General features: G+C 38.9%; 2 protein-coding genes across 3 annotated transcripts; both read left to right on the top strand.

The window, feature by feature from the left end:
- The first annotated feature begins 3,197 nt into the window (after positions 1-3,197).
- Positions 3,198-9,104, top strand: praf2 (PRA1 domain family, member 2). Its single transcript, XM_063471164.1, has 3 exons — positions 3,198-3,383; positions 5,110-5,327; positions 6,608-9,104. Exons 1-3 carry the CDS (start codon positions 3,205-3,207, stop codon positions 6,745-6,747), a joined length of 537 nt encoding a protein of 178 aa, XP_063327234.1. The 5' UTR covers positions 3,198-3,204; the 3' UTR covers positions 6,748-9,104.
- Positions 9,105-10,249: 1,145 nt separating this feature from the next.
- Positions 10,250-21,626, top strand: nfe2l1a (nfe2 like bZIP transcription factor 1a). Of its 2 annotated transcripts, none has more exons than XM_063471107.1 (8): positions 10,250-10,342; positions 12,145-12,490; positions 13,030-13,212; positions 17,709-17,771; positions 17,870-18,007; positions 18,129-18,273; positions 18,699-19,331; positions 19,481-21,626. In XM_063471107.1, the coding sequence occupies exons 2-8, from the start codon at positions 12,239-12,241 to the stop codon at positions 20,422-20,424; spliced, it is 2,358 nt and encodes a 785-aa protein (XP_063327177.1). In that variant the 5' UTR covers positions 10,250-10,342; positions 12,145-12,238; the 3' UTR covers positions 20,425-21,626. The 2 variants fall into 2 exon arrangements, with proteins under 2 accessions (XP_063327177.1, XP_063327174.1); XM_063471104.1 differs by having other exon boundaries at positions 12,145-12,514.
- The last annotated feature ends 2,351 nt before the right edge of the window (positions 21,627-23,977 follow it).

Raw genomic sequence — 23,977 nt, 5'->3', positions numbered from 1 at the left:
TTTCTACTATGATGTAGAAATATAATGACAGCTGACTTGTGAATTTGGAAAAACAAACATTGTATTTTTACAGTGTAAGAAATCAAAGTCGAGGCTTTACATGGTCCGCTTTCCCCGTAAAATGAGAAAGATCAGAAATAAATACACTGTAAACCTTTTATAGAGGTAATTGGTTATTCTTTTGTGTTCTATTAGAAAAACGTAGTCATTACTAAAATCAACTTCTTTGTTTGAATGATTCAGCTGAAATGTGAAGTGCACTGATCATGTTAAGTGGGGGTAAGTGATTATATTAAATACTGTCAAATCTATACGGTAGTCAAACCTCTCTCATATCGTGCTATGTACCCAGATCTTACCTGCAGAGACATCTCAACCTTATGATCCTGCAGTGCATATAGCCATAGTCACTTCATCTGCATCCCACCAGCCTATACTGAGGCAAGGACTGCCTCACTGTTCACAAGCTCATGCCTTTGTAGTCACCACTGTGTTGTTGTCTCTTCTTTGGTCCCCCATACTTTTGCAGATTTGGTCAAATAACCCCATGTAGGTTCTACATTTCTTTATTTGTCAATGACATAAAAATGCAACGAGTGTTTGTTACTGTGGATTATGTAAGGACTGATTTTTACAGAAATCTGGTACTTTGTAACCTGCTGTATTTCTCCATAAAAGTAGTTATTATGTCTAGTAGCTGTGCTAATGTTGCTATCAATACCTCTATTGCAGAGATTCGAGGATTCAGCCTCTAAATGCTCAAAATATGCATGATTTTCATTCCTGACACTTATCTGCACATTAGAGTAAAAATAAATACAGAGCGTGAAGAATGAATATCCACACAGACTGTCAGCTGACCTGATATTGGCTGCTTCTGTGCTTGCCCCAAATATCTATATTTTATGTTCTGTAGAAGACAAATGTTCTGACATGACATTTTATGCAACTTTAACTCTCCAAATCTATCCCAACTGACGTTGTTCACTCTGGACTGGCTTCCAGTCTGCTGCAGGAAAGTTTTGTTGTTTTATTTATTTATTTGTTTAGGATTCAATTAATCTGTGCGTTATTCTTCATAACCAAGCAAAATAAAAAGTAACTAACTAAAAAAAAAATAGTATGGAGCACAAAGTACAGCATTTGAATCCAGAATATATTGATGCAGAAGTAGAGTAAGATGCAGAAAAAATATATAGAAAAAGCACACTGAAACTATACTTCAATAAAGTACTTTTTGGAAAAGTTACTACCACTAGTCCTATCCATGTTCTCATTCAACTGCATTGGGTAGTGGGGGTGGCAATGTCACTGTGGACAAGGTCTGGGTGCTGTCCAGTAAAGGAAATTTTCACTGGTAGAGAACATGGTGGGGAATGTGACTGTATCTAACTGAAGATGGTGAAGCAGCAACCCTGAGGTGATGAAGGCAGACCCATCATTTGAAGTAGTGGTCACACATTCTGCAGCCCTCCACTGCAACCCTCAGGAGATCCTGAGACAGCTGCAGGGAGCTAAGCAGGATGGACGGAGGACCATAAGAGGGTCGCAGAATACTCACAGCAGGATGTAAACTTAGCCCTAAATCGGTCACTGGTGACCTGGTAGATGTGAAGAGGTTAAGCAAGCTGTACAATTAACGTACAGCACCGCACAACACACTAAAATAAATAAATAGATATATAAAAAAGTCCAAATTTGACACTGGAAAACCAATCACATTTGATGAACATACAAAACAGAGGAAGAACAACCCGAAGAGCCATTTCAACAGTTATGTCTCAGTTTTTGCACATTGATACATGAATGTTTTAAATAAAAGGCGATTACTGGCACAGCACTTTGTCTGTTAAACTGACCATAATTAAGACTGGCTTTGAAGAATTACAAGCTTTTTTCGTGATGGCTTGCAGCACAATGCTTCCTTCAGAATGCCATGAAAAGAATAAAGATTATGCTCTCCTCCTCTGCATTTATCACTCTTTGTAAAGAGTGATAAATGCAAAGATATGAATTACTCCAACCATATCTCAAATTCATTTCTGGTCTAGAGTGATCAGTATGTATGAGCAAGGTGTGTAAGCATACTGTTTCATATCCACCTCCCACAGAGGTCTCACTTTGTAAAATGTCATAGCTTGTGGTCAGTTTTTCAGCTGCCTCAGCCAGCAAATCTCACTATCAATGACAAAGGTCTGACAAAGGTCTCTCCTGGAAATTTAAAACAACAAAGAATAGAATATCTGTAAAATTGTTGTGGTTAATTTGTATTGGATCAAATTTGGTTTGATCCAGTGGGACTATTTATTTGAAAAGGTTTGAAAGAATTAGATGCTGGTAGAGAGATGGAACACTAGTATTAAATTAATTGTAATGGCATTAATGGAAGAGAGAAAATTGTGTTATCAGATTAATGATGAGGCAGAACCATAAAGTGCTTTGAGTTCTCAGATATAGTAGAAAAGCGCTATATAAGAACCAGTCCATTTACCATATTATTGTTGATATGTGGAACTATCTAAATCCTCTGTATCATTCAAAGAAATCACAGGACGTGTCCAGAGGTTTGTACCTTGAAGTCAAATAATTATCACTTGTTAGTATTTTTGAAGACAACACCTGGAGGGACAGAAACATTTTATTTTATGGTACATCTATTTCATAAGTTTAGTTTTACAAATTAAGATTGAAACATAAATAGGTAAACCCCAAAACCATTCCCTTCTTCTGAATACTCAAAATTATTTTTATAGTTTCAGTAACTATATAAAATTGAGAAAACAAAATAAAAAATATTAAATAGATTAAATCACAAAGCAACTATGGCTGCCTTTCAAAAAAAAAAATTTTTTTTCCTGTGCCACGCGTGGACTCTGTGTAATATAATCGATTTTACTGAATATAGTCGAAACTAGGTGCTAATTGATAAAAAATGGTAAACGTGGCAATTTAACTAATGTAAAACATTTTAACATCCTAAAATATGCTCGACTTATTGACTGACTACAACGGGCTACAAGTGAGTGGTAATAACAGGTATTAGTAAGGATACTTCAGTGTTTTCAAACTACTGCGTGGACGAGCGCGCATTCTCGCTATTCGGAATTGCGCGCTCGAGCCAGTTCGGCTCTGGAGCGCTCTTCCCCATTTCTTCCGTCCCCCGTTGCACTCTGGGAAATCTCGTGTATTTATCGCTTAGAAAAGATGGCAGGCGTGCAGCCGCCACCCCTCCGGAGTCTGGATGATTTCCTCCTGTGTTCGGCCCGGTTCGCCACGCCAGATGTGCGTAACTTGGAGCGCTGGAATAACCGCATTATTAACAACCTGCTTTACTACCAGAGCAATTATTTCCTGTGCGTGCTTGGCTTCCTGCTCATAGTGGGGTAGGTTTCGTTGTTCTGACGTGGTCAGCACCCCCCTCTCACACTCACCATTCTCTCTCTCATTCTAGTAAACAGCAAAGTTTATGAATTTTCAGGGTTGTGCTGAACTCCTTTTAGTGACTTGCATTTCAGCAACAGCCAGAACGAACAGGCTCCATGATCATGACATCGTCTCTTGGCCATACAGTTTCACACATGAGAGCGAGAGACAGATTTGGAGTAATGAACATCTTAGTCAGATCTGCCAACCTCCATTTCTCTACGTGGGAATGGAAGAAGGCAGCTGATCTCAATGATCTGTTACAGCACGTTAAAGGGAATGCCACACAGTCCGAGAACTAACATATTTGCTTCCAGTTCTATCCTTAAACCCAAAATTTGAGGTTGTGCACCAAGAGTGTGTGTTTTTTTTGTTTTTTTTATAGAGTAGCACATTGGGAACAAACAAGTTTTAGAGACCGGACAGTGGACTCATAGGAAGGATGAAAAGCGTATTAGAAATAAACATCAAACCAAACAACCTCAACATTGGTTCAAGTTTAATTACTTTAATTGTGGACAGACCTCCTGCCTCCATAAACGTGCACTAGGAGATGTGGCGACCACACTGGACCAGAAGATTCAAATGCAAGTTGTAACTTTAAGGAGTGGAGCAGATGACTTGGAGGCATATCATCCAGTTTCAATTTGACTAATCAAGATCATTTTCTTATGTGACAAGTAGATAAGGTGATGAAAGAAGTTTGTGTTGCTGTTACCAAAGAATTCTCTTCTGGCACAATATGGCTTGCTGGTATGCACCACAATTTAGATTATTTACACTGAATGTGAGAACAGCACTGTTTGTGTTTTTTTTTTCCTCAAGAAACTCAAATAACTTTCTTTAGGACATTGAATGCACACACTGTTCATCTGCTGTAGACAGTTTTTCAGACCCTTCTTCTTCTACTTTTGTCCTTCACTTGTACATCACTGCTCCCATCAAACACAATAAGTTGTTTATATTATAGTTGTTTATGTCCCTGCTGTTATTTGCATTTTTAAACATTTTTATTAACTTAATAACTGTACAGTGATTTTTTTCATTATGTTGTAAATTGTTATTTGAATCTGCACGCTCCATCTGCCAGACACTTTGCTGCTGGAACACCATGAGGCAATAAAGAATATTTATATTCTGTTCTATTCTGTTTTAACTAAGCCACCATTTGGGTTTTGTTGAATTTTGAATTTAGTTTCCAACAGGACTGCTAACATATTCAATGAATTCATGCAGAGTTACTTTGGATATTACTCAGTGAACTATATAAAGTCTGAACCAACGGAGAATCTCTCAGTAATACTTGTTTTTTCCTTATTAAGCATTAACCTTCTAGGACCTGGCGTCCACATATGTGGACATCACATTTTGGATTGTCTAGACCAAAATACTAAATTTTGCTCTACGAGGGCCTGATATCCACTTACGAGGATATTATACTGCCACTGTTCTATCAAAATTTAAAACTAATTTCTTCATATGTGGATGTCAGTTTTTTCAGAACCAAAAATCAGGTAAAAAAATATCACGTAATTCTTTATTTTTACAGTCATCAGGTCCCAATCAGCCCAAATAGCAAAGAGAAATTCAAAATGCATGACATGAAAGAGTTCAGGTATTTGGAGGTCAAGATGCTAGTCTCATTATGTATATCCATTACTTACAGTTATTCCTGTCTCCTCTCAGGTATTTCGAGCCCTTCCAGCTTTTCACTGGCATGACGGTGGTCACCTTGTTGTTCACTGGCTTTGTCTGGGCTGCAGAGAACCAAGCTCCTATTCGCCGTTTCCGTAGAAACCACCCAACAGTCTCTATGTTGGCCATTCTTATGGCTAGCTACCTCTTCATATCAGTGCTGGGAGGAGTGGCCGTATTTCTGTTTGGGATAGCCTTCCCTATATTCAGTAAGACAGAAAAATACACACTAAATCGTATACTGCAAATTTGACCAGATTATGAAAACAAAGTTCGGCTGTTTTGGGAACCTGTGAAGCAGGCATTCTTTTCACAAGTGCATGGGCTTGGTTTTGATAAATCAACATCTCTAAAGACTTTCCAATCCACTGCCATGTAATACATTGATCTGATTTATTAGCACTGGAGTTAACACTTGTGAGTTAGTCTGACCGATCAGTAAATTTGTCTTCATTGTTGTTTATCAAGTTGGTTTTTAAAAGACATTTCTGGAGTAGCCAGGCATCAAAGTCCTGATGCATGATGACCAGCTCTACCTACTGAGCCACAGCTAGGTGGTAGAGCAGATAGCATCATAGCCTGCATAACAGCCCCATCTTTACTTCTGTATATGGTGTTTGTCGATCAGTCTTGGTGTTGCAATGTAAAAAAACATTGATGTTTTGACTCTGTGTCTCTTGCTCATATTTAAATTGAGAGAAGTTAGACATATACTGAGTTTTTGTACCTGTGCTTTGATACAAAATAGGGTAAATGAGGAGTTGCAGGTGAGCATTCTGGATTAAAAAAAAGAAGGATGAGACATTAAAAGGACACGTTGTAAATGAATGGTTATTCATTACTGGGTTGTCAGTTCTCTCTTTGCATTAAAAGGAAGTAGTATGAAGTGAAAAGGCTTCTTGCAGATGACAGCCTCACGTTTCTGTTGGAATCTCCTGAACCACTTATTACTTTGTCCTTGGGTTTTCATAGCAATTATAACTCAGGCCATAGGTTTGTTTGTTAGGAAGTTAGTTTAAGTTCTAGAATCAAACTTATGAAATTATGCTGTGGGTAGAGCCATCATATTTTTGGGTTGTCGCTCTAGAAAAAGATTAAAATTCTAGCCAGAACCACAAAGTTATCAACTTTTTTTTTGCACTAATTTGCAAAAAAGCAGCTTGTTTGGGAAAACACAGATAAGGTTCAAACATAAATTGAAGCATGAAAAATTATAAATATTATTATAAGATAAAGGCCTTTATTATTAGGTAATGTGTTACAGATAAGAAAATAGTTGCCTGGTCATCCAAAGATAACATGATTGTTTTTTAGTGTCAATATGGACATCTGCTGAATTTGAGCAGAAGCTAGAAGAAGGAAAGCAAATCGTTTGCAGAACTTGTTGAGGACTTATTGTGTGTCTGAATGCAGTGTGTGTGGGTCTAGTTCAAACAAGAACCAGAAAAGTTCTCTGTTGGACAGAAAGTTTTGTCTCTCTTCTTTCCAGTGGTTCTCATCCATGCATCGGTGAGGCTCCGCAGTCTGAAGAACAAGCTGGAAAACAAACTCGAAAGCATTGGTTTGAAGAGGACTCCAATGGGAATTCTTTTAGAGGCCTTGGGACAGGAGCAGGAGGCAGGATCTTAAACAGAATGAAGAAGATGATGGTGGACAATTGGGGGGAGAAATGTAGGAGAAGATGTAGGTGGGCGATGGCAGGGAGAGAAAACAGAGCATCACAACATTACCATAGCGAGAGAGGGGGAGTCAGCCAAAAAATGTCAAGTTGTGATTTGGTTTGTTAACTGATCAAAATCAGAAGTAACAGCATGACTGACAGGTGACAGTCTCAGAAGTCAACAGATATCAAGTCATTCCTGGTCTGTCTTTGCACTTTAAGCACATTGTTTTGCAAAGTCTGTCAATGCACTACATGTGAAGTGATGTAACCATGTATTTAGCTTTCTGTGGATGATATTTCCATAGAGCTTGATAAACTCTAAATATTTCTGGAAATTACTTAAAAAAAAGAAAAACACATACACTCTCAAAGTGGCTTATTTATATCCGTCCAGTGTGTAATATCTAGAAAAATTATTTTTACATCAAAAATATGTATTTTGAAAAGAAGAAAAAAAAGAAAACCATGATTTGTGGGTTTTATTCTGTTGTGAGATCTGATGCCACAATTTAGTTTTGTCCTCTGCACTCTTCAAATCAACCGTCTGAACCAGAACAAAAACTGTGCTGCATCCTGTCTCACACTGAATACCAAGTAATCCTTTTTATTTCCATATCCTAAAGTATGACAAAGCTTATTCCTAAAAGCTGTCATATGAGATTATTAGCAGAATTCATGTTAAACCAGCTCAGCCTGTTTACTTTGAATAATGAATCTAACCGCCCAAGTATCAATCCAACCATGTTTTCCTCATACAATTACAAATCAATTGCATAATGTTAACTTCAAAAATGTCTTCAAATATATTTTCCCTGATTTTTAGTACTCTACTGTTTTCAGTTATTTCTTTTCCCCGTTGACATAGTAGTATTAGCAGTACTAAAAACTAAAACATCTAGGTTGCACAGGCAAAAACCTCAACTTAAGGCTTCGCAGTGGAACTTGTGTATTCAATCAGCGACTTTAGAGTGGCTACTTCCATATTTTATGTAAATTCTTTGGTAGAGCTGAAGTGTAACGTCCAAATAAATCTGACTGTCCTGCCAATACGGGACATTAGAAGTCAAAATTACAAACTATCTATCAATCTATTTGTAACAAGGCAATAAATGTAGTGTAACCTATAAACATTATAGCATTTAAGCTAATATGGTTTCGTGGAAGCAGCAACAGAAATTGACTTTATAAGATGGATATTTTGTATTAATACAACAAGCAGAGCCAAACTCTTGAAACACCCTTGGTATTGTAGTAGCCCGACCTGTATTAACCAAATTTTTTATAAGTCAGTTTCCTGTTTTTGGTGCTATAAATGGGGTTGTGTTACCAGAAAATCTTGGTGTGATATGAAGAATGAGGTCAGGATAAATCTGATTGATTGTAGAAATCTTTGAGGACCAGTAAGTGCAGAATAGGTGTATGCAAGACACAAATTAATATTTAAAAATAATTATTATATCTATTTTCTCAAGAAGTATACACTTTACTCACATAGCTCCCCATTACATTCCACATCTGCTTATCACTGGGATTGCCCAGTCTCCCAGTGCTGACAGCTGGTTAAACCATTTCAGGAGGAGATCAGTAAAGTAAAAATTTCTTAGAATTTCTTAATAAAGTTTTGTTACCATAAATAAAATGCATTGCCTGCTTTAAGAGCGTTTGTGGTAACAGTACACTTTTCTCCTAGCCACACTGATGTGTCTCAGCACAGACTGTCTGAAAATCTTCTTCACAATTTTTCTGGACTGTAGAGAAAATGTTGATAGACTTTAGTGATCTCGCTTGTGACTGAATATATTATTTTAATCCTATTTGTGACTTTTCTTCTGTTCATTTCAATGCAAGTTTGCAAATAATGCTTCAAAAAGGTTCCTCCAGTACTATTCTCTTTAAACCAGTCATTATGAAGTAAACAATATAAGATTTTGTTTATGTGTGCACTTTTTAATGTTTAAAGAACTTGTTACCCTGTTGTATATGTGCCATTATAGACTTGAAAATCTCTGTTAGTACAGGTAAACACAGGAATCGTGATTCTTATAGATCCTGAACAAGTCATGCTTCTGCTAATCTTTTTTTAACCATCAGCCAAATCTCTTAGTGGTTCGTCTGACCCTGCTTCACAACATAACTTTGGACACTTAAATCCGAGCTGCAAGAATGTAAATTGAAAGAAGTTTTTTGAATGACGATAAAAATGTAACAAATCCTGAAGTGTTGCCTTCAAATCAGCTTAATGTTTGAATTGTGTTTCTTGAACAATGTCCTGGAATGTTTATAGCATTTTTTTTTTATAAATAAAGAAGAATGTCAAACTGCAGTTTGTGCTGATTTTCTAGTAAGCAATGCAAAAAATGGAATAAATTCAACTAAATTAATGTGCAAAAAACACATGATGTAGAGATTTTCAAAGAACCTTTGGTTTGTCAGAATGATGTACCAAGTAAATATCTTACAGTAAAAGTATGACAGAGAAAGCCAGACAGAGGTCACAGTTGGATCGAAACTAGTTGTTAGGTTAGAATACAGAAGAAATTATATCAATCTATCTTACTTCACCAAATGTTATAAAAAGAGTTACCAGAGGCAGATTTTAACCTAGGTCTGTCCTTACATTGTATCTGTGGCTTTAATGTGCTCGGCTGTGGTTATAGAGCTGACATGACACCCAGGGAAATCACTGTAGCAGTTATGTTTTTTTGGCCTCTGAGCAGCATCTGAAGGTAGGGAGCATCTACTATGAGGAACTTTGACATTGGTCAGGGGAAACTCCTTGTTTGCTGCAAGATGATGGAAAACAATGTGATTCACCTTAGAACAGACAATATATCTATGTGACAGAGATTTATGATCTATCCTATATATTTTCCTACTTCTGCAATTCTTATTTCTTTGTGCATTTCTGGTGACCCTTCCTGAGAGAGTGAGCACAACCTGAATGCTCAGTTTCAGGCCTCTGTTTCTTTGCGCTTGTTAACTTTACAGTGTTAATTCTAGACAAATATAGTGGAAATCTTTCGGTGTTAGGGATGTAGCCATATGATATGCTCTGCTGGTGATATTCAAAATATCATATTTAGAAATATAATGTTAGTAAAATTACTTATTAGTCCCTGTATTCTTATTTTGATTGCTGGGAGAAAGACACAAATCACGAGGTCAGCAGCCTGTTCTTATATTACACATTCACTGATAAATTATAGTAAACTGTTTGCGACAGACCGAAGTAACACGTCTTCAAAATCTGCCGCCAGCTTTGCGTGAACGGAGAGAAAACTTCACGGCCTGTATTATTGTTGTCGCAGGCATTACTTGGTGAGTAATATTTTGTTTATTTCTTTTAAAAGAAGTCCCCAGCTTAAGTAGGGAAATGCTGACACACACGCCAGTGTTTTTTTTTTGTTTTGTTTTTTTTCCTAGGGAGGGCTTATTACACGTCATCACGAGGGTGCTGCTTTAAAAAGGTCCCACCTTCCAGGGCAGTTCTAGTGAACAGAAACATAAGCTGTAGTGTAGGAGAGATCAACAAACACCCTGAGCACACACTAAACCTGACTGGTAAGACAGCATCTTTTATGCCCACACTTATTATCGACATATTATTTACTTTGATGTGCTTTTGTATATTATTTTGTGTCTGTATACTTCTGTGTGAGGGTGTGTTTGGGAGTCGCCAGTGGAGTCACAGCAGTATCCCGGTAATGCTGTTATAATGTACGCTACTAACGTGCTTACACTGTTAGGCTCCCGTTGTGTTATGTTTCTTTTTATAGGGTACAAATAAAATACATGTGTATGTATAAACGGCTTCTCCGCGATAAAACAGTTATCAGGATGTTCTGGATGATCGGGGATAAAAACACTGTGAAACCTGCTGCTCAGACTCTCTGACTAGATTCCCGTCATATTTATAACCAAGCCTAATTTCAAGAGGCAATGTTACATAATACATGGAAAATGCAATCGTATTTTACAAAGATTTAACATTTAACATGACACATATACAAGAGTTGAATAAACTGCGTTCACCAGCCAGACCAGTAAAGATACACATTAATCCAGTAGCAGAGAAACATTTTTCTGAATTATGACTATTTGATACTTGCTAATAGCCTAATACGCTTTAATTGATTCTTATGGTTATGATCATAAGATTAGAGGACTGATCAGATAACAACAACATTTCTCAATTCTAGCTTTTCATTCTTTTTCCGCTAATTGTTTTTTACATTACACAGAATTGTTTGATAAACTGAGAAGGGGCTAAAATGTTATGATTTAATATTGTTTACCTGTTCATTTAAAATCCACTCACTTATGACCACAAATCAAAGTTGGCTACTGCTCTTCTGTGTGTGAGAGAGAGTACTGAATTCCTTTGCGTTCACACTTTTTTCACAGTTGTGGGCGCTAACAACTTTTCTGTAGGAAACAATGAGTTTATTAATCATACTTCCCACAATGAGAAGTTTGCAGGGCTGTATTAGTTTGCCAGGTACCAAGTACAATGCCAGATGAGTATGGATACAACATAAGGGAACGCTTACAAAAAACAATATAGTTTATAATTATTTTTTTCCATTGGTCTTAAAGTGTTGCTAAAAAGATTTCAGGCTCCTGTCTCAGTCAGGAGTTCTACACCACCTTCTCTAAACAGATCACCACAGAAGGAAAAGTAAACCCAATTCTTGGATGGAGTACATGGAGAGGGGTTTTCCAGGCAAACATTGGTAGTTACATCATGTGGCTGCAGTGAGTAACACAGGCGTTGTGGGCCAGGCAGGTGGCAAAGACTTTCTAGAAGTAGGTCAAAGTTACTGAGAGCAGTGATACAGGCCAGCCCTGCCCTGTGCCTGCCTTATCTCCTCATACTAACTGTCAGAGCTCAACTGCTCTAAAGCAGGCTACACTGACAGTGGAAGATTACATTTGATAGCTGGAGTTAATATCAGCATCATAATGCTGGGGGGTGTAGTACTAGCATCAATTATAGGCTAATTGAAGGGTAATTCTAGTGGTTACAGAGCGTTGCAGTAAGAAAGTTCTAACTTTGTTACAGCTGTTAAAATGAATCAGACTTTGTGAAGTTGTAAGTGGGACAGAAACTGTCTGGGCAGCACAGTTTTGCAGGGCTTTGCACTCAAATTACAACACATTTTCGTATGGAAGGGACTAAAATATATTTAATATATTTATTTGCAATGATTAAATAAGAAACAACATCTAAAATTTGCCAGATTGCCGTTTTCGGATTAGTCCCTGATCAGTGGAGAATTGGTGTATTTTCCTATCTTCTTTACTTTCCCATTGAGCCACGATATAGAGTAGAACCTAAAAGAGCTTCTTTTTGCTTCTTGCAGGAGAACCACGCAAAAGAAGAGACACCACAGTGGTGGTGACCAACATCAAGCTTTATAGTCTGCTTTTCTAAAACTACTGTCATCTGCCAAAACAATGCTGCACCTCAAGAAATACTTTACAGAGGGCCTTATCCAGGTGGCCATCCTGCTGAGTCTCTGTGGTGTGAGGGTGGACGTGGAACTGGAGCCCTACCTGCCTTCCTCTTTGCATGACATGATCCTGGGTCCAACCTCAGCCCTCACCCAAACACAGTTCCACAACCTCCGTAATCACCTGGAGGAAGGCTTGCACCCCAAAAGTGTAGAACTAGATGGGTTCTCCACAGCACAAAGGCTGCTGGGCTGGGTGCGCTCTTTGGACAGACTACACGTAAAAAATAAGATTTGTTTTTTTAATCATTACTTTAAGCATCAATACTTTGAATTCCAATTATAAGTTAATGCAATTTTAAGGATTAAAGGAGCAGTTTAAAAGTATGCTTAGATATGATTATAGATAGAACTGTCATGTCAGTTTGTTCAGTAACAAGTTACAGCCGGCAGCAGATTTCGCTGACTTAGCACAAAAACCTGAAACATTTACCTCTTAAAATCCACCAGGTCACCACAGGAGTAGGCTTAAGTGTATTTTTACCCACATGTTAAACAAGCATAGTTTCAGAAACTACAAGATCAGATCAAATCAGAGTGTTTTACACATATCTGATCTTCTATTGTAAGATTTCTGTTTGGGCATGCTATATAAAAAATTCTACATAAAGTAGTAGCTGTGCACCTAACTCAAATCCTATACAGCTTATTGTAGGACAGCAAAATGAATGCTTTTGGTAAGACTCCTGTGATGTTGTGAGAAAAGTTCATATAATTTTGAACCTTTCTCCACAGGTTCCACATGCAGAACTAGAGACATGGCTGGTCCAGCGGGAGCCAGAACCCCTCCCCATAAGATCTCCAGACCAGGCATCCTTGCTGGAAAGAACTCCTGCTGAAATAGAGAGAGAGTTGACTACTCTGCCTGCGGAGCCACAACCTGAACTTGAGGATGAAGAGGAGAAAGAGGATACAGAGGTACAGCAGTTTTATATGGAGTGATTTGCAACATTCAAATATAGTTTTTTTCTGTTTATTTTCATCTTCATGTGCAATGCTCCTCTAAAACCATTTTGACTTATGTCTGAACTAGGTTAAGTGCAAGTGTGTGCAAAGGTTTATTACATATTCTCTGATAAAATCACCAATAAACAGTCCCATAAGAGAACACACAGCCTTTATACAGGGATGTCTATGCTGTAATAGTTAACACTAGGCTAAAGAGAATTAAGTTACAAGGGTTGACCTTTATCCTTGAGATAACAATGTGTTATCTAGAGGATAAAATCCTGTTCACATGCAGCTTTTACAGCTGTTTGTGAAATTGTTTCTTGACAATTGGCTCTGTCTGTTTAAAGCCTTTTCTAATTGGCATATTGTTACTCATAGGGCTGGGAGTAGGGAGAAATAGATTTGAACTGAGTGGAGATGATGAGTCAATAACTTTTTCTTGTGAAGGAAGAGAGCAGACCAAGAGAACATCTGTGCATAACACCTGCCAAACTGCTGTGTTAAACGGCCCTGAAAGTTCCATTTTTGGTTCATGAAAGTGAAAGGATACCATATGCCCGATAACCACTGTCTTACACCTCAATATGCACTGAGGCAGAGGAAGTACGGAGTGAGTGTGCTTATATGTCCAATCCATTGAATAGTTTGATTTAAAGCCACAAATGTCAAACCACAGGGGACCACCAAATCATTAGGATGCACTGAAAATAAAAATGCTGCTGCTTGTAAAATATCAACAGATTTTTACAAGTCTGTAGGTCCACCCATATTGTCACTGAAGTAGCAGTGTAGATATGTTGGAATGAATAGAAACCGCTGGCCATTACTTACATATATACTATATGAACGAGTGATGTGGACTAAAGAGCTGTTTTTGTTTGTTGACTGTCACCCAAACTGAGCTTGATGTCATGTGAGAGAATGAGTCAGAGATCGATGAGTCACTAGGAAACCTCACCTCACCGCACATGACCTCACTAGGAAGCTGAAGCAATAAAATCAGTACAGTTGCAAGACATGAAAGAATAAAAGAAAGAGTCTGCTGAAGAGAAAATGTCTGTTAGCGTAACTTTCATTCAGCTGTAGCTTTTCTTCTTTTCTTGTAGTACACTGTTTTGGTCGTGCAGCCAACAAGCTTGAGTCTTTGGTGTCACGCACACTGCTCACTACTCTTTTAATGTCCACTGACTGCTTCACCTAATGGTACTAGATACTGAGTAACTGCAAGTTGTACAGTTTGAGTTTGATTTATATTTTAATCTTGATTTGTTCAGATATTTTCCTAGTGAATTTGCCCATTGAGAATTTGTTGAAGCTTGAAGTTAGGGCCTGGCCTCATTGACAGGTGTGTAGACCCAGGCAGCTGCTGATTGGACTTCTCCAGTGTCTCTGTTGTTTTGGTACCTTTTGCTAATGGCAAACAATATAACTTGTTGTGTGATATAGACTATAGACTGTTACTGAGCACTAAATGGAGGGATCCGAGTCTGTGTTTTGCACCCCTACAATTTATGGATGCAGCTTGCTAACAAAGCTTACTAGTGTTAACGGATAATTTAGTAGTCCAAATATAGTCACATCCTATAAAAGAAAAAACAAACAAACAAGCGGCTCTATAGGTCTGTGTGGTGCTCCACAGTGTAACTTGTTGAATCCATGTTGATAGTTTACTTCCAGTTCATATCTACAAATCCACTGCGGAAACAAGGCAGGTGAACTAAGGATGAATATCCCACATTGAAACAGAGCCAAAAATAATAGTAGCAGTGTTAAAATGTTAACTTTAATTTTAGGTAAGCAAATGTGCTGATGAACAGTTCACTCCATGTTACTGCTTGATGCTAGTTCCATTTAATAATGGCAACAGCTCTCAGATGCCTGGTCAAGCTTTGACCAGAATTAAACACTCACATAACCTGTCTTAGTATCTGAGTACTGTAACAGTAAAAGGGCAACCACATCTCTCTCAGCTTACAGTGTTAAGGGTTTCTTGAAAGATACATAGAAAGATCACCATGAGTGTATGCTCAGAAAGGTGCATTTTACATTATTTAATCGTCACTATAGACGGGGTTACACACACTAAATTATGACTAAACAAAACACTGTGACCGATGCCAACAAACAGAATGTACAGTATAAAAATAACCCACATGCTGGCCGGCATGTCCAGTCAGGACAGACACACACACACACACACACACACACACACACACACACACACACACACACACACACACACACACACACACACACAGAACATTACTGACCTGATGGAGCACATAGAGATCTAAATACATGTGGGTGGGCTGTCCCCTCTTCATCACAATGAAAACAAATATGATGTTTTAAATTCCCTGTCAGCTATCAGAATCAACTAGCAAGCGTACACACAAACACGGTCACACTCATACAGAATGAAAGCCTTATTAGTGTCCTTCAGCCTTGTGACTGTCTGGCTTGTTTTGAAACCTGATCACTAACTCATTGCTTACTGACACACATCGGCATTCCTCCGTTTTGCAATCCCTCCTGTTTACAGCAGCAGTTCAGACATTCACAAGCAATGAGCCGTCATGCTTGTAAACAAACACACATTATTGCATGAGGTTTTAACTTGCACTTGTGGTAGGAAGTAAACAGGAGTAGCGAGCAGTGATGAAACTGATCATATAAATAAGTAAATAAATCAGTTACATTGCTATAGTCACAACTAAAACAATTTAGCAGTTATGATGAATGGAATGATATGGGCGCAAAATGAGACCTTAAGCTGAACTCCTGTCGTGCAGCAGCAATCTAGCTTTGATTTATATTCTGTATGTTGAAAGCCACATATTTGTCTCAGCTGACCAGCTGCTGGGGGTCTTGGGTTTGTCTTGAAAGTCCCCAACCAGGTCAGGAAGGTTGAAGATATTTTGAGCCAGTCTGTCTGTTTGTTGCCTGGTAAAACAGAAAATGCATCTGACAGATTTCAATATGGAAATTACCCAATATAACTGGCACATGTGTGAAGCCTTTGGTGAGCAGTAGTTGCTGGATTTGTAATTGTAATTAAATAATGTATCTTTTATTAAATGTTACTGTTTGGCTTTTGTGGTAAATTTTTACAAAATGTTTACCATCTTTGGAAATGAATATAAGTGGGCAACCAGGGAGATAGATATTCGTTTAATGCAGGGGTGGGGGACTTCAGGCTTCAAGGGCCGATATCCTGCAGGTTTTAGATGTGTCCTTAATCCAGCACAGCTGATTTAAATGGCTAAATTACCTCCTCAACATGTCTTGAAGTTCTCCAGAGGCCTGGTGATGAACTAATCATTTGATTCAGGTGTGTTGACCCAGGGTGAGATCTAAAACCTGCAAGACTTCTGGCCCTTGAGACCTGGAGTGCCCCACCTCTGGTTTAATGTACATTGTTTGCTAAACTGCTGGTGTGACTGTGAAAATAAATCCTGTTTTATATATATATATCCCCTCAGCCTTTCCTCTCTTCATTACCATCTGAACGATATTCCAATGTCACGGCTGTATGTCAGTGAATCAATGTCTTGTTTGCTCTTGGCATACAGATTGATGTCATCCATGTAGAGGAGGCTGCTGACAATTGCTCCATTCTGTAGTCAGTATCCATAGCCAGTCTTTATCTCCCTGAGGGGGTTGAGGCCTATGCAGAGCATCTCCTTGGTAGATCTTGCATGAAAGTGACTTGAAGTTGGTTCGCCACTTGAGTTCCTGATGAAACAACTCAAGGTCCTGATGTACAGTTCTCGGCTTTCCTGGCTCCAGTTGTGGGGCATCTTGTAATCAATCCAGAAAGTGCACAATCTCTTGCTAACCATGATTAATAAACGACAGACACCACTATCCAGACCACCCCTGAAGGTCTGCTAAAATAAGCACCCATGTGATTATTTTTATTAGTCCTTTATTTATCCAGGTAAAATCTCATTGAGATTAAAAATCTCATTTCCAAGAGAGACCTGGCATCATGGCAACAAATGTCAAAATACATGTACCACATAAGTATATAACATTAAAACAAATACAATATCCTGTACGAACACGTGAAAAATATACAATAACAGATCAAATTAAGAGCGATATTAAAAACAATCACATTGAGTAAAAGAGTTATTCTCTCGTTCTTTAAGATGGACTTAAACTCCCCCAAGGTAACCAGTTCTGATAATTTCAGTTCCTTCTGCAGATTATTCCAGGAAGCAGGGGCAGCGTATTTAAAAGCCTTTTTCCCCAATTCTGCTCTGATTTTTGGGACAATCAATTGTATGATATTGTGAAAATGAAGGCTGTATTGGTTGTGGTTTTTACACATATAAACACATAAATAAGAGGAAATCAGCCCAAGAAGAGATTTTTTAGATAAAGATGTATCTGGTTTCTTAGTCATCCAGCAAAAATGAATGATAGGTTAAACTCAGTTTTCTTTTTCCTTTCTTTAGACTTCCCTTCAGGAGTGTTTCAGGTTATTGGAGGAGACCTTCCCCTCCACAGAGGAACAATGGGTAGGTTGCCACCATAGTCTGTTCTCTTCTCATTTGTTTTTAATCTTTTCCTTACGTTTAACAGTGCTCAGAATTTCTTTTGGTTGCCTTGACCTCAGCTAAATGATGTTGGTGGTGGAGTGGAGGACCTGGAGAGTCAGCCCTCAGACAGAGACTCCCTACTGTTCCCCACTGATAATCCCTCCATGGACTTTGAGCTCCATTGGCAGGATTTGCTAAATATCATGGAACCTGAGGTGACTAGGAGAAAAAAAAATGAAAATATATTTGCTAAATAGAGTGAGATAAAATTATGGGATAAAATTTAAAAATCAAGATACAGTAAATTTAGATACAATTCTCATTTCTGCCCTCCAGAACACAGACATGGACATGGCATCATCAGACCACAATCTAAGTTCAGGACTATCTGGAACCTTTCGAGGAAATGTGTCTGGAACAATGTCTAACTGCTGTGACAATCCTGTTACAGAGGCTGATCAGGAGACTCATTTGCAACATGGTAATTAATTTCATAATAAACCATAGCTGTTTATGTTATGTCTATGTTTCCACAGCTTTTAAAAATATCTTGTGACCTTTTTCAGTAGATGCTTAGACATAGTTAGCAGAGATGTGGGTGAACAGCTCCAGAAAAAATAATTAGGACCCTGAGCCCAACTTAACAAAATTTTGTCTGGGTTTTTAAAAATAATACTGACACTGATCACTTTCATAGTCAAGATTACAGATAGGAATTTGTAAGTTCTAATAACTTTGGAAAACCCTTAAGAAAACTCCTATATAAGATTCGGACATTTTCTAAATATATGGCATAATTTGCTTTTCTTGTTTACAGACAATTCTGTGAATGTTTGTTCCAAACCCACAACCTGTTGTAAATAATATATGTATATTTTTGCCACCATGCCCACACCATCTTTCCAGGTTTATTAGAGCCTCAAGCTGAGTCTGAGCCAGTCCTGCTTCCATTAACCCCTACTGCAGAATTGGATGACCACAACTCAGCATTAAACACACAGGACACTATGAATAACATTAATGGACATCCCTTGAATAGTCCTCCAGACCAAACAGATCTGCTTGCAGAAGAACCTTTAGAAGACTTCAGCATGGAACTAATGGAAGAAGATAACATTATCAGTTTTTTATCACAAGTTGATGCGGGTAGGATGGAACCGGAACATTGTCCTGGCATTGATGTTAACTTTCAATATTCCAATTCCACCCTACCTTTAGATGGAAATGTTATGACCCAAGACCTTGTGGGATCTCCTCCCAGTCACCTACTGGGGTATGAAGACAATGAAGATGATCTTCCTGTTCCACTTAGTGCACTTTTAGAGGATGCTACCATTTTGGATGAAATTAGATTGTTGGACCAGGCTCTGGAGGAAGGATTCAGTCCTGAGATGGCAGCCAGATTGGAAGATGAAAGCTACTTCAACCATGAACTAGCAGAACAGGAAATTGGCAGTGATGATGACCACTTAGGCTCTAAGATTGCAGTCATAGAAAATCATGGTCGACCATCACCACATCATCATGGCAATTCCACAGGTAGGCAATACCATAACTATTTTATTTACAAAATCTGTAACAGTTACAGTTCAGTACAGTTCTTTGAAGAGCATGATAAATAAAAAAAAGTGCACATAATGAAACTGTGAAACTTACTTTGATCTTACTTTGAACCTTAATCTTCCTAGATTGTGAGGATGAGCTAGATTCAGACTCTGGTCTATCCTTGGACTTCAGCCACAGCCCTGCTTCTCCATGTACTTCTGAGGCCTCCTCTTGCTCCTCTTCGTCAACATCCTCTTCATTTTATGTCTCAGCTACGGGAAGTTCCTTCTCCAAAGATGATGATGAAGATTCTGAGGAAGACTTAGCTGGTTCAGATGTGGAAGCAGTATTGATGATAAAGCAGGAAGAGCTTGAAGAGGAAGACATGGGGGCAGTAGGAGGAGAGAATCATGAAAATAAGCTTGTTCCTGTCGACTATTCTGATCATAGTCTGTTTCATGGGTTTTCCTGGCTGGAGCATATTGGCCATGATCACACGTATAACATGCCCTGGTCCTCCGCCTGTTCTATCCCCCTCGGCAAGATGCCTACCAAACACGCTAAATCGACTCGACAACGCGATAGTGTCAAACCTTACCCACAGTCCTTTTCTAGATCCATCTCAGAGAACAAAATTTGGAGTCGGGATGAGCGCCGTGCACAAACCCTGAAGATCCCTTTCTCCAATGAGCTAATTGTTAATCTGCCAGTGGAGGAGTTTAATAGCCTACTGTCCAATTACCAGCTCAGTGAGGAGCAACTTACCCTTATCAAGGACATACGACGTCGTGGTAAGAACAAGATAGCTGCCCAGAACTGCAGGAAGAGGAAACAAGATGTGCTGTTGGGCCTGGAGGACGATGTGTCCTCTTTAAGGCGGCACCGTTCACGTCTACTAAGAGAAAAACGGGAAACCCTAAGGAATCTGCAGGAAATTAGACGCCATATGGAAATGCTATACAAGGAAGTATTTTCCAGGTTGACAAGTGAAGAAGGGAGTCCCATGGATGCTACAGAGTACATGCTTCATTTTAAACCTAATGGAAGAAACAGTAAGAAACAGAGTCAAAGGGACAAGAAGAAGTGAAGAGATATCAAAAATGTAAAGAGGTTCTTTAAAAGGAAGTGTGACCACAAAAATGAAGGTGGTAGGTTGGTGAGGAAGGAACCCAGGGTCTTTTTTAAACAAATAGTCCTGAGTGTCCAAAACCTCAAAGAACCAAGCATGTTTCCCTAAGGGTCCTTACTTGTTGGCATGATTGATGGATTGGGAAAATGGAAGTTGAGCAGGAAATGGAAAAAGACTTGATTTTGGCTTGTGTTAAGCTTCAGGGCAATTTGAGTTTTTATTTAAGTGGGTAGCGAACCAGGGACCAGCATTCTAGAATGCTAGTTTAATGCCTAAGTATTTCTTATGCTTAAAAATATTGTGTTCAACAGCCAGTGTATAGAAAACGGATAGAAGGCCTGATCCTTGCTATCAGCTAATAGACCCCAGAAGTCGTTGACACTACACTGACTATGAGCCAGAGTACATGAGTTGTTGATAGGTATACAGGAAACCTGCACAGGGAAGACTTGGATTCATGGAGCTCAAACCTGGGTATATTCAGTTCCTAGACTGCATTGTACCCACACAGTACCCTCAGGACAACAAAGTTAATTCCCCAAAACTTGAAGACATAAGGTAGAATATTCAGATGTATATTTTCAGATCTAGGCACATTGGAAGCTTTGTGGTATTGCATATACCTTTTTTTTTTTGGCTAAATAAGCTATATCAGTAGGTTGTAGCATTTCATAGGACATATCCAACAAAAAAAAAGATTAAATATTAGCAACATCATGTGTCATGATTTAGAATTATAGGTGAGAACAAATTGTGGTAGCAGCACTGTATATTGTTGATGTTTCAGGACTGTTGGTTCAGAATGTGTGTCAATTCGGATGGACTACTATGTAAACAACCAGGAAAATGAACAGAGATTTGCTCAGACGTTAACACAACCAGATGGACGTGCTGGCTGATACTATTGTCTAAAACACTGGGAAATACAACTATCATGGCGGACGTTCAGTGCTTCACACAATGTAAAGAATCATTGTCTGTGATCCCTGTAAGTCAAAGAAATGCAGTAAGACAACTACATAATCAGAATCCTGTTTTTGAAATTGATTTTTTAAAAAAGGTGAAATTTCCAACCTGCATACAACCCTTGTTTGTATTCTGTTAATTCCCAATGTGCTTGCTGGTATTCAAGGACATGGGAACTTAACTTTTTGTAATATAAAAAACATGAAAAAATAAAAATAAAAGTTTTACTTTGCGCCTAGCAGTGTTGTGTTTCTGGTCATTGATGCTGAAATACTGAATTTGGAATATATAACCTGTATACTTTTCATTCGCTCTTTTTTCCCCCTGCTGGTACAGTTATATATGTCAGGCAACTATTAAGGAAAAAAAATTGCTGAGAGGATGCAATCTTGCATTACAGCTAGTGTGCCCCAAAATCAAACACTTTAAATGGAAGGATAATGCAATAATGGTGAGGATGGCTGACATTATGCTAGCAATATTAATAAACACCATTTCATTGAAAGCTCTTAGTGGAATCTATCTTTTAAATTCTGCAGAACAATGCAATGTCATGTTATCACTACTGAATTTTATCCAAGCAGACTAAAGAGTCCGTGCACTCTCAGAGGTGGCATCATCTGCTGTTATAACTTGTCTTTCTACATTTTTCTAGTTTTGAGTTTAAGGTTCTCTGAGTGAGAGACTATCTCTCCACTCCGTACATATGGAATATGTAATAGAGTGGAGAGATAGTCTTGATATGATAGAGAACATGCTCCACACAGAAAGGCTCCAGATCACCACACCGTTCAAACCAAAGTTTCTTGCTGATAAACAGTTGTCAAGTCAAATCAATTTATTTATGAGCACATTTGAACAAAAAACACAGGTTGACTAAAGTGCTGTACAAACTAAAATAAATAATTAAATAAAAACTATAAATGAATATAGAAAAATAGAAAACAAGACTCAAAAGCCAAACAGCTCAGTCACAATTAAAAGCTAGGGAGTAAACATGTTTCCTCAGGTGGGTTTTAAAAATGTTGAGTGTTAGAGCGGTCATAATTTGAAAAGGCAGACAGCTGACCACTGCTAAATTTACACAAATTGCACCAAATGAATATACAGGAAGTGGACTGATTTATTGGTTATGCTGAAAATATAGCCTTTGCCAGATGTATCCTTTTTGGTTCTTATATATTAGCAGTATATTCACAATGATATGTAACAATAAGGATAGAGTTTGTAACAAGTGTGTACTGACCCTAAACAATTAGTAGCACAAAGGTATAGAACAGGTTTTATTCCAAATGCAAACTTAGAAATACAGTGTAAAATCTAACTACTACATGATATCCTGATGTTTTCCATCAGTAAGCAGTGGCAATCCTTAGTGAAACTTGTGGATCTAAGTGGATGTAACATTGCTGGACTCAGACACTGTGAATGGGTGAATGTAAACTGTTTATCAGAGAAACAGTGTGATTTTTAGAACACTTGAACTTCAAGCTAATCGGTGTACATGTACTGTTACATATGAACAAAAAACAGAGTGATTCCTCCAAGTTTTTTTTTCCTTTCACTTTCACTTCGGTGGCCTCAGAATCTCATCTCTGCTTTTCGCGGATGATGTGGTTCTGTTGGCTTCATCGGGTGATGGCCTCCAGCTCGCACTGGAACGGTTCGCAGCTGAGTGTGAAGCAGCGGGAATGAGGGTCAGCACCTCCAAATCTGAGGCCATGGTCCTCAGCCAGAAAAGGGTGGAGTGCCCACTCCGGGTCGGGGATGAGTTCCTGCCCCAAGTGGAGGAGTTCAAGTATCTCGGGGTCTTGTTCGCAAGTGATGGGAGAAGGGAGCCGGAGATCGACAGACGGATTGGTGCTGGAGTCGCAGTGATGCGGACGCTGCACCGGTCCGTTGTGGTGAAGAGAGAGCTGAGTGTAAAAGCGAAGCTCTCAATTTACCGGTCGATCTACGTCCCTACCCTCACCTACGGCCACGAGCTGTGGGTAGTGACCAAAAGAACGAGATCGCGGATACAAGCGGCAAAAATGAGCTTCCTCCGAAGGGTGGCTGGCCTCTCCCTTAGAGATAGGGTGAGAAGTTCAGCCATCCGGGAGGGGCTCAGAATAGAGTCGCTGCTCCTCCACATCGAAAGGAGCCAGCTGAGGTGGTTCGGGCATTTGACAAGGATGCCTCCTGGGTGAGGTGTTCCGGGCATGCCCCACCGGGAGGAGGCCCTGGGGCAGACCCAGGACACGCTGGAGAGATTATATCTCTCAGCTGGCCTGGGAACGCCTTGGTGTTCCCCCTGGATAAGCTAGAGGAGGTGGCTGGGGAGAGGGAGGTCTGGGCTTCTCTGCTTAGGCTGCTGCCCCCACGACCCGGCCCCGGATGAAGCGGAAGAAGATGAATGGATGGAATTAATTTTTAAAGAATCTTTTTTCCCAAAAGTAAAATGTTGTTCCTTTAGTCACAATGCATTAAGTACATGTCTGGTATAATTTTAAGCTGTCTGCTCTTTGTTCCATGCATGTGACCTCTAAGACGTTATAAACAGATG

The sequence above is a fragment of the Pelmatolapia mariae genome, linkage group LG4 (genome assembly GCF_036321145.2).
Source record: "Pelmatolapia mariae isolate MD_Pm_ZW linkage group LG4, Pm_UMD_F_2, whole genome shotgun sequence".
Classification (NCBI taxonomy): Eukaryota; Metazoa; Chordata; class Actinopteri; order Cichliformes; family Cichlidae; genus Pelmatolapia; species Pelmatolapia mariae.
This window is presented reverse-complemented; position numbering and strand designations above follow the sequence as displayed.

Coding starts and splice junctions, on each gene's coding strand:
- praf2 (XM_063471164.1), top strand. CDS start 3,205: ATGGCAGGCGTGCAGCCGCCACCCCTCCGGAGTCTGGATGATTTCCTC. Junction 3,384..5,109: donor GGCTTCCTGCTCATAGTGGG/GTAGGTTTCGTT, acceptor GTCTCCTCTCAG/GTATTTCGAGCCCTTCCAGC. Junction 5,328..6,607: donor GATAGCCTTCCCTATATTCA/GTAAGACAGAAA, acceptor TCTTCTTTCCAG/TGGTTCTCATCCATGCATCG.
- nfe2l1a (XM_063471104.1), top strand. CDS start 12,239: ATGCTGCACCTCAAGAAATACTTTACAGAGGGCCTTATCCAGGTGGCC. Junction 12,515..13,029: donor GCTCTTTGGACAGACTACAC/GTAAAAAATAAG, acceptor CTTTCTCCACAG/GTTCCACATGCAGAACTAGA. Junction 13,213..17,708: donor AGGAGAAAGAGGATACAGAG/GTACAGCAGTTT, acceptor TCCTTTCTTTAG/ACTTCCCTTCAGGAGTGTTT.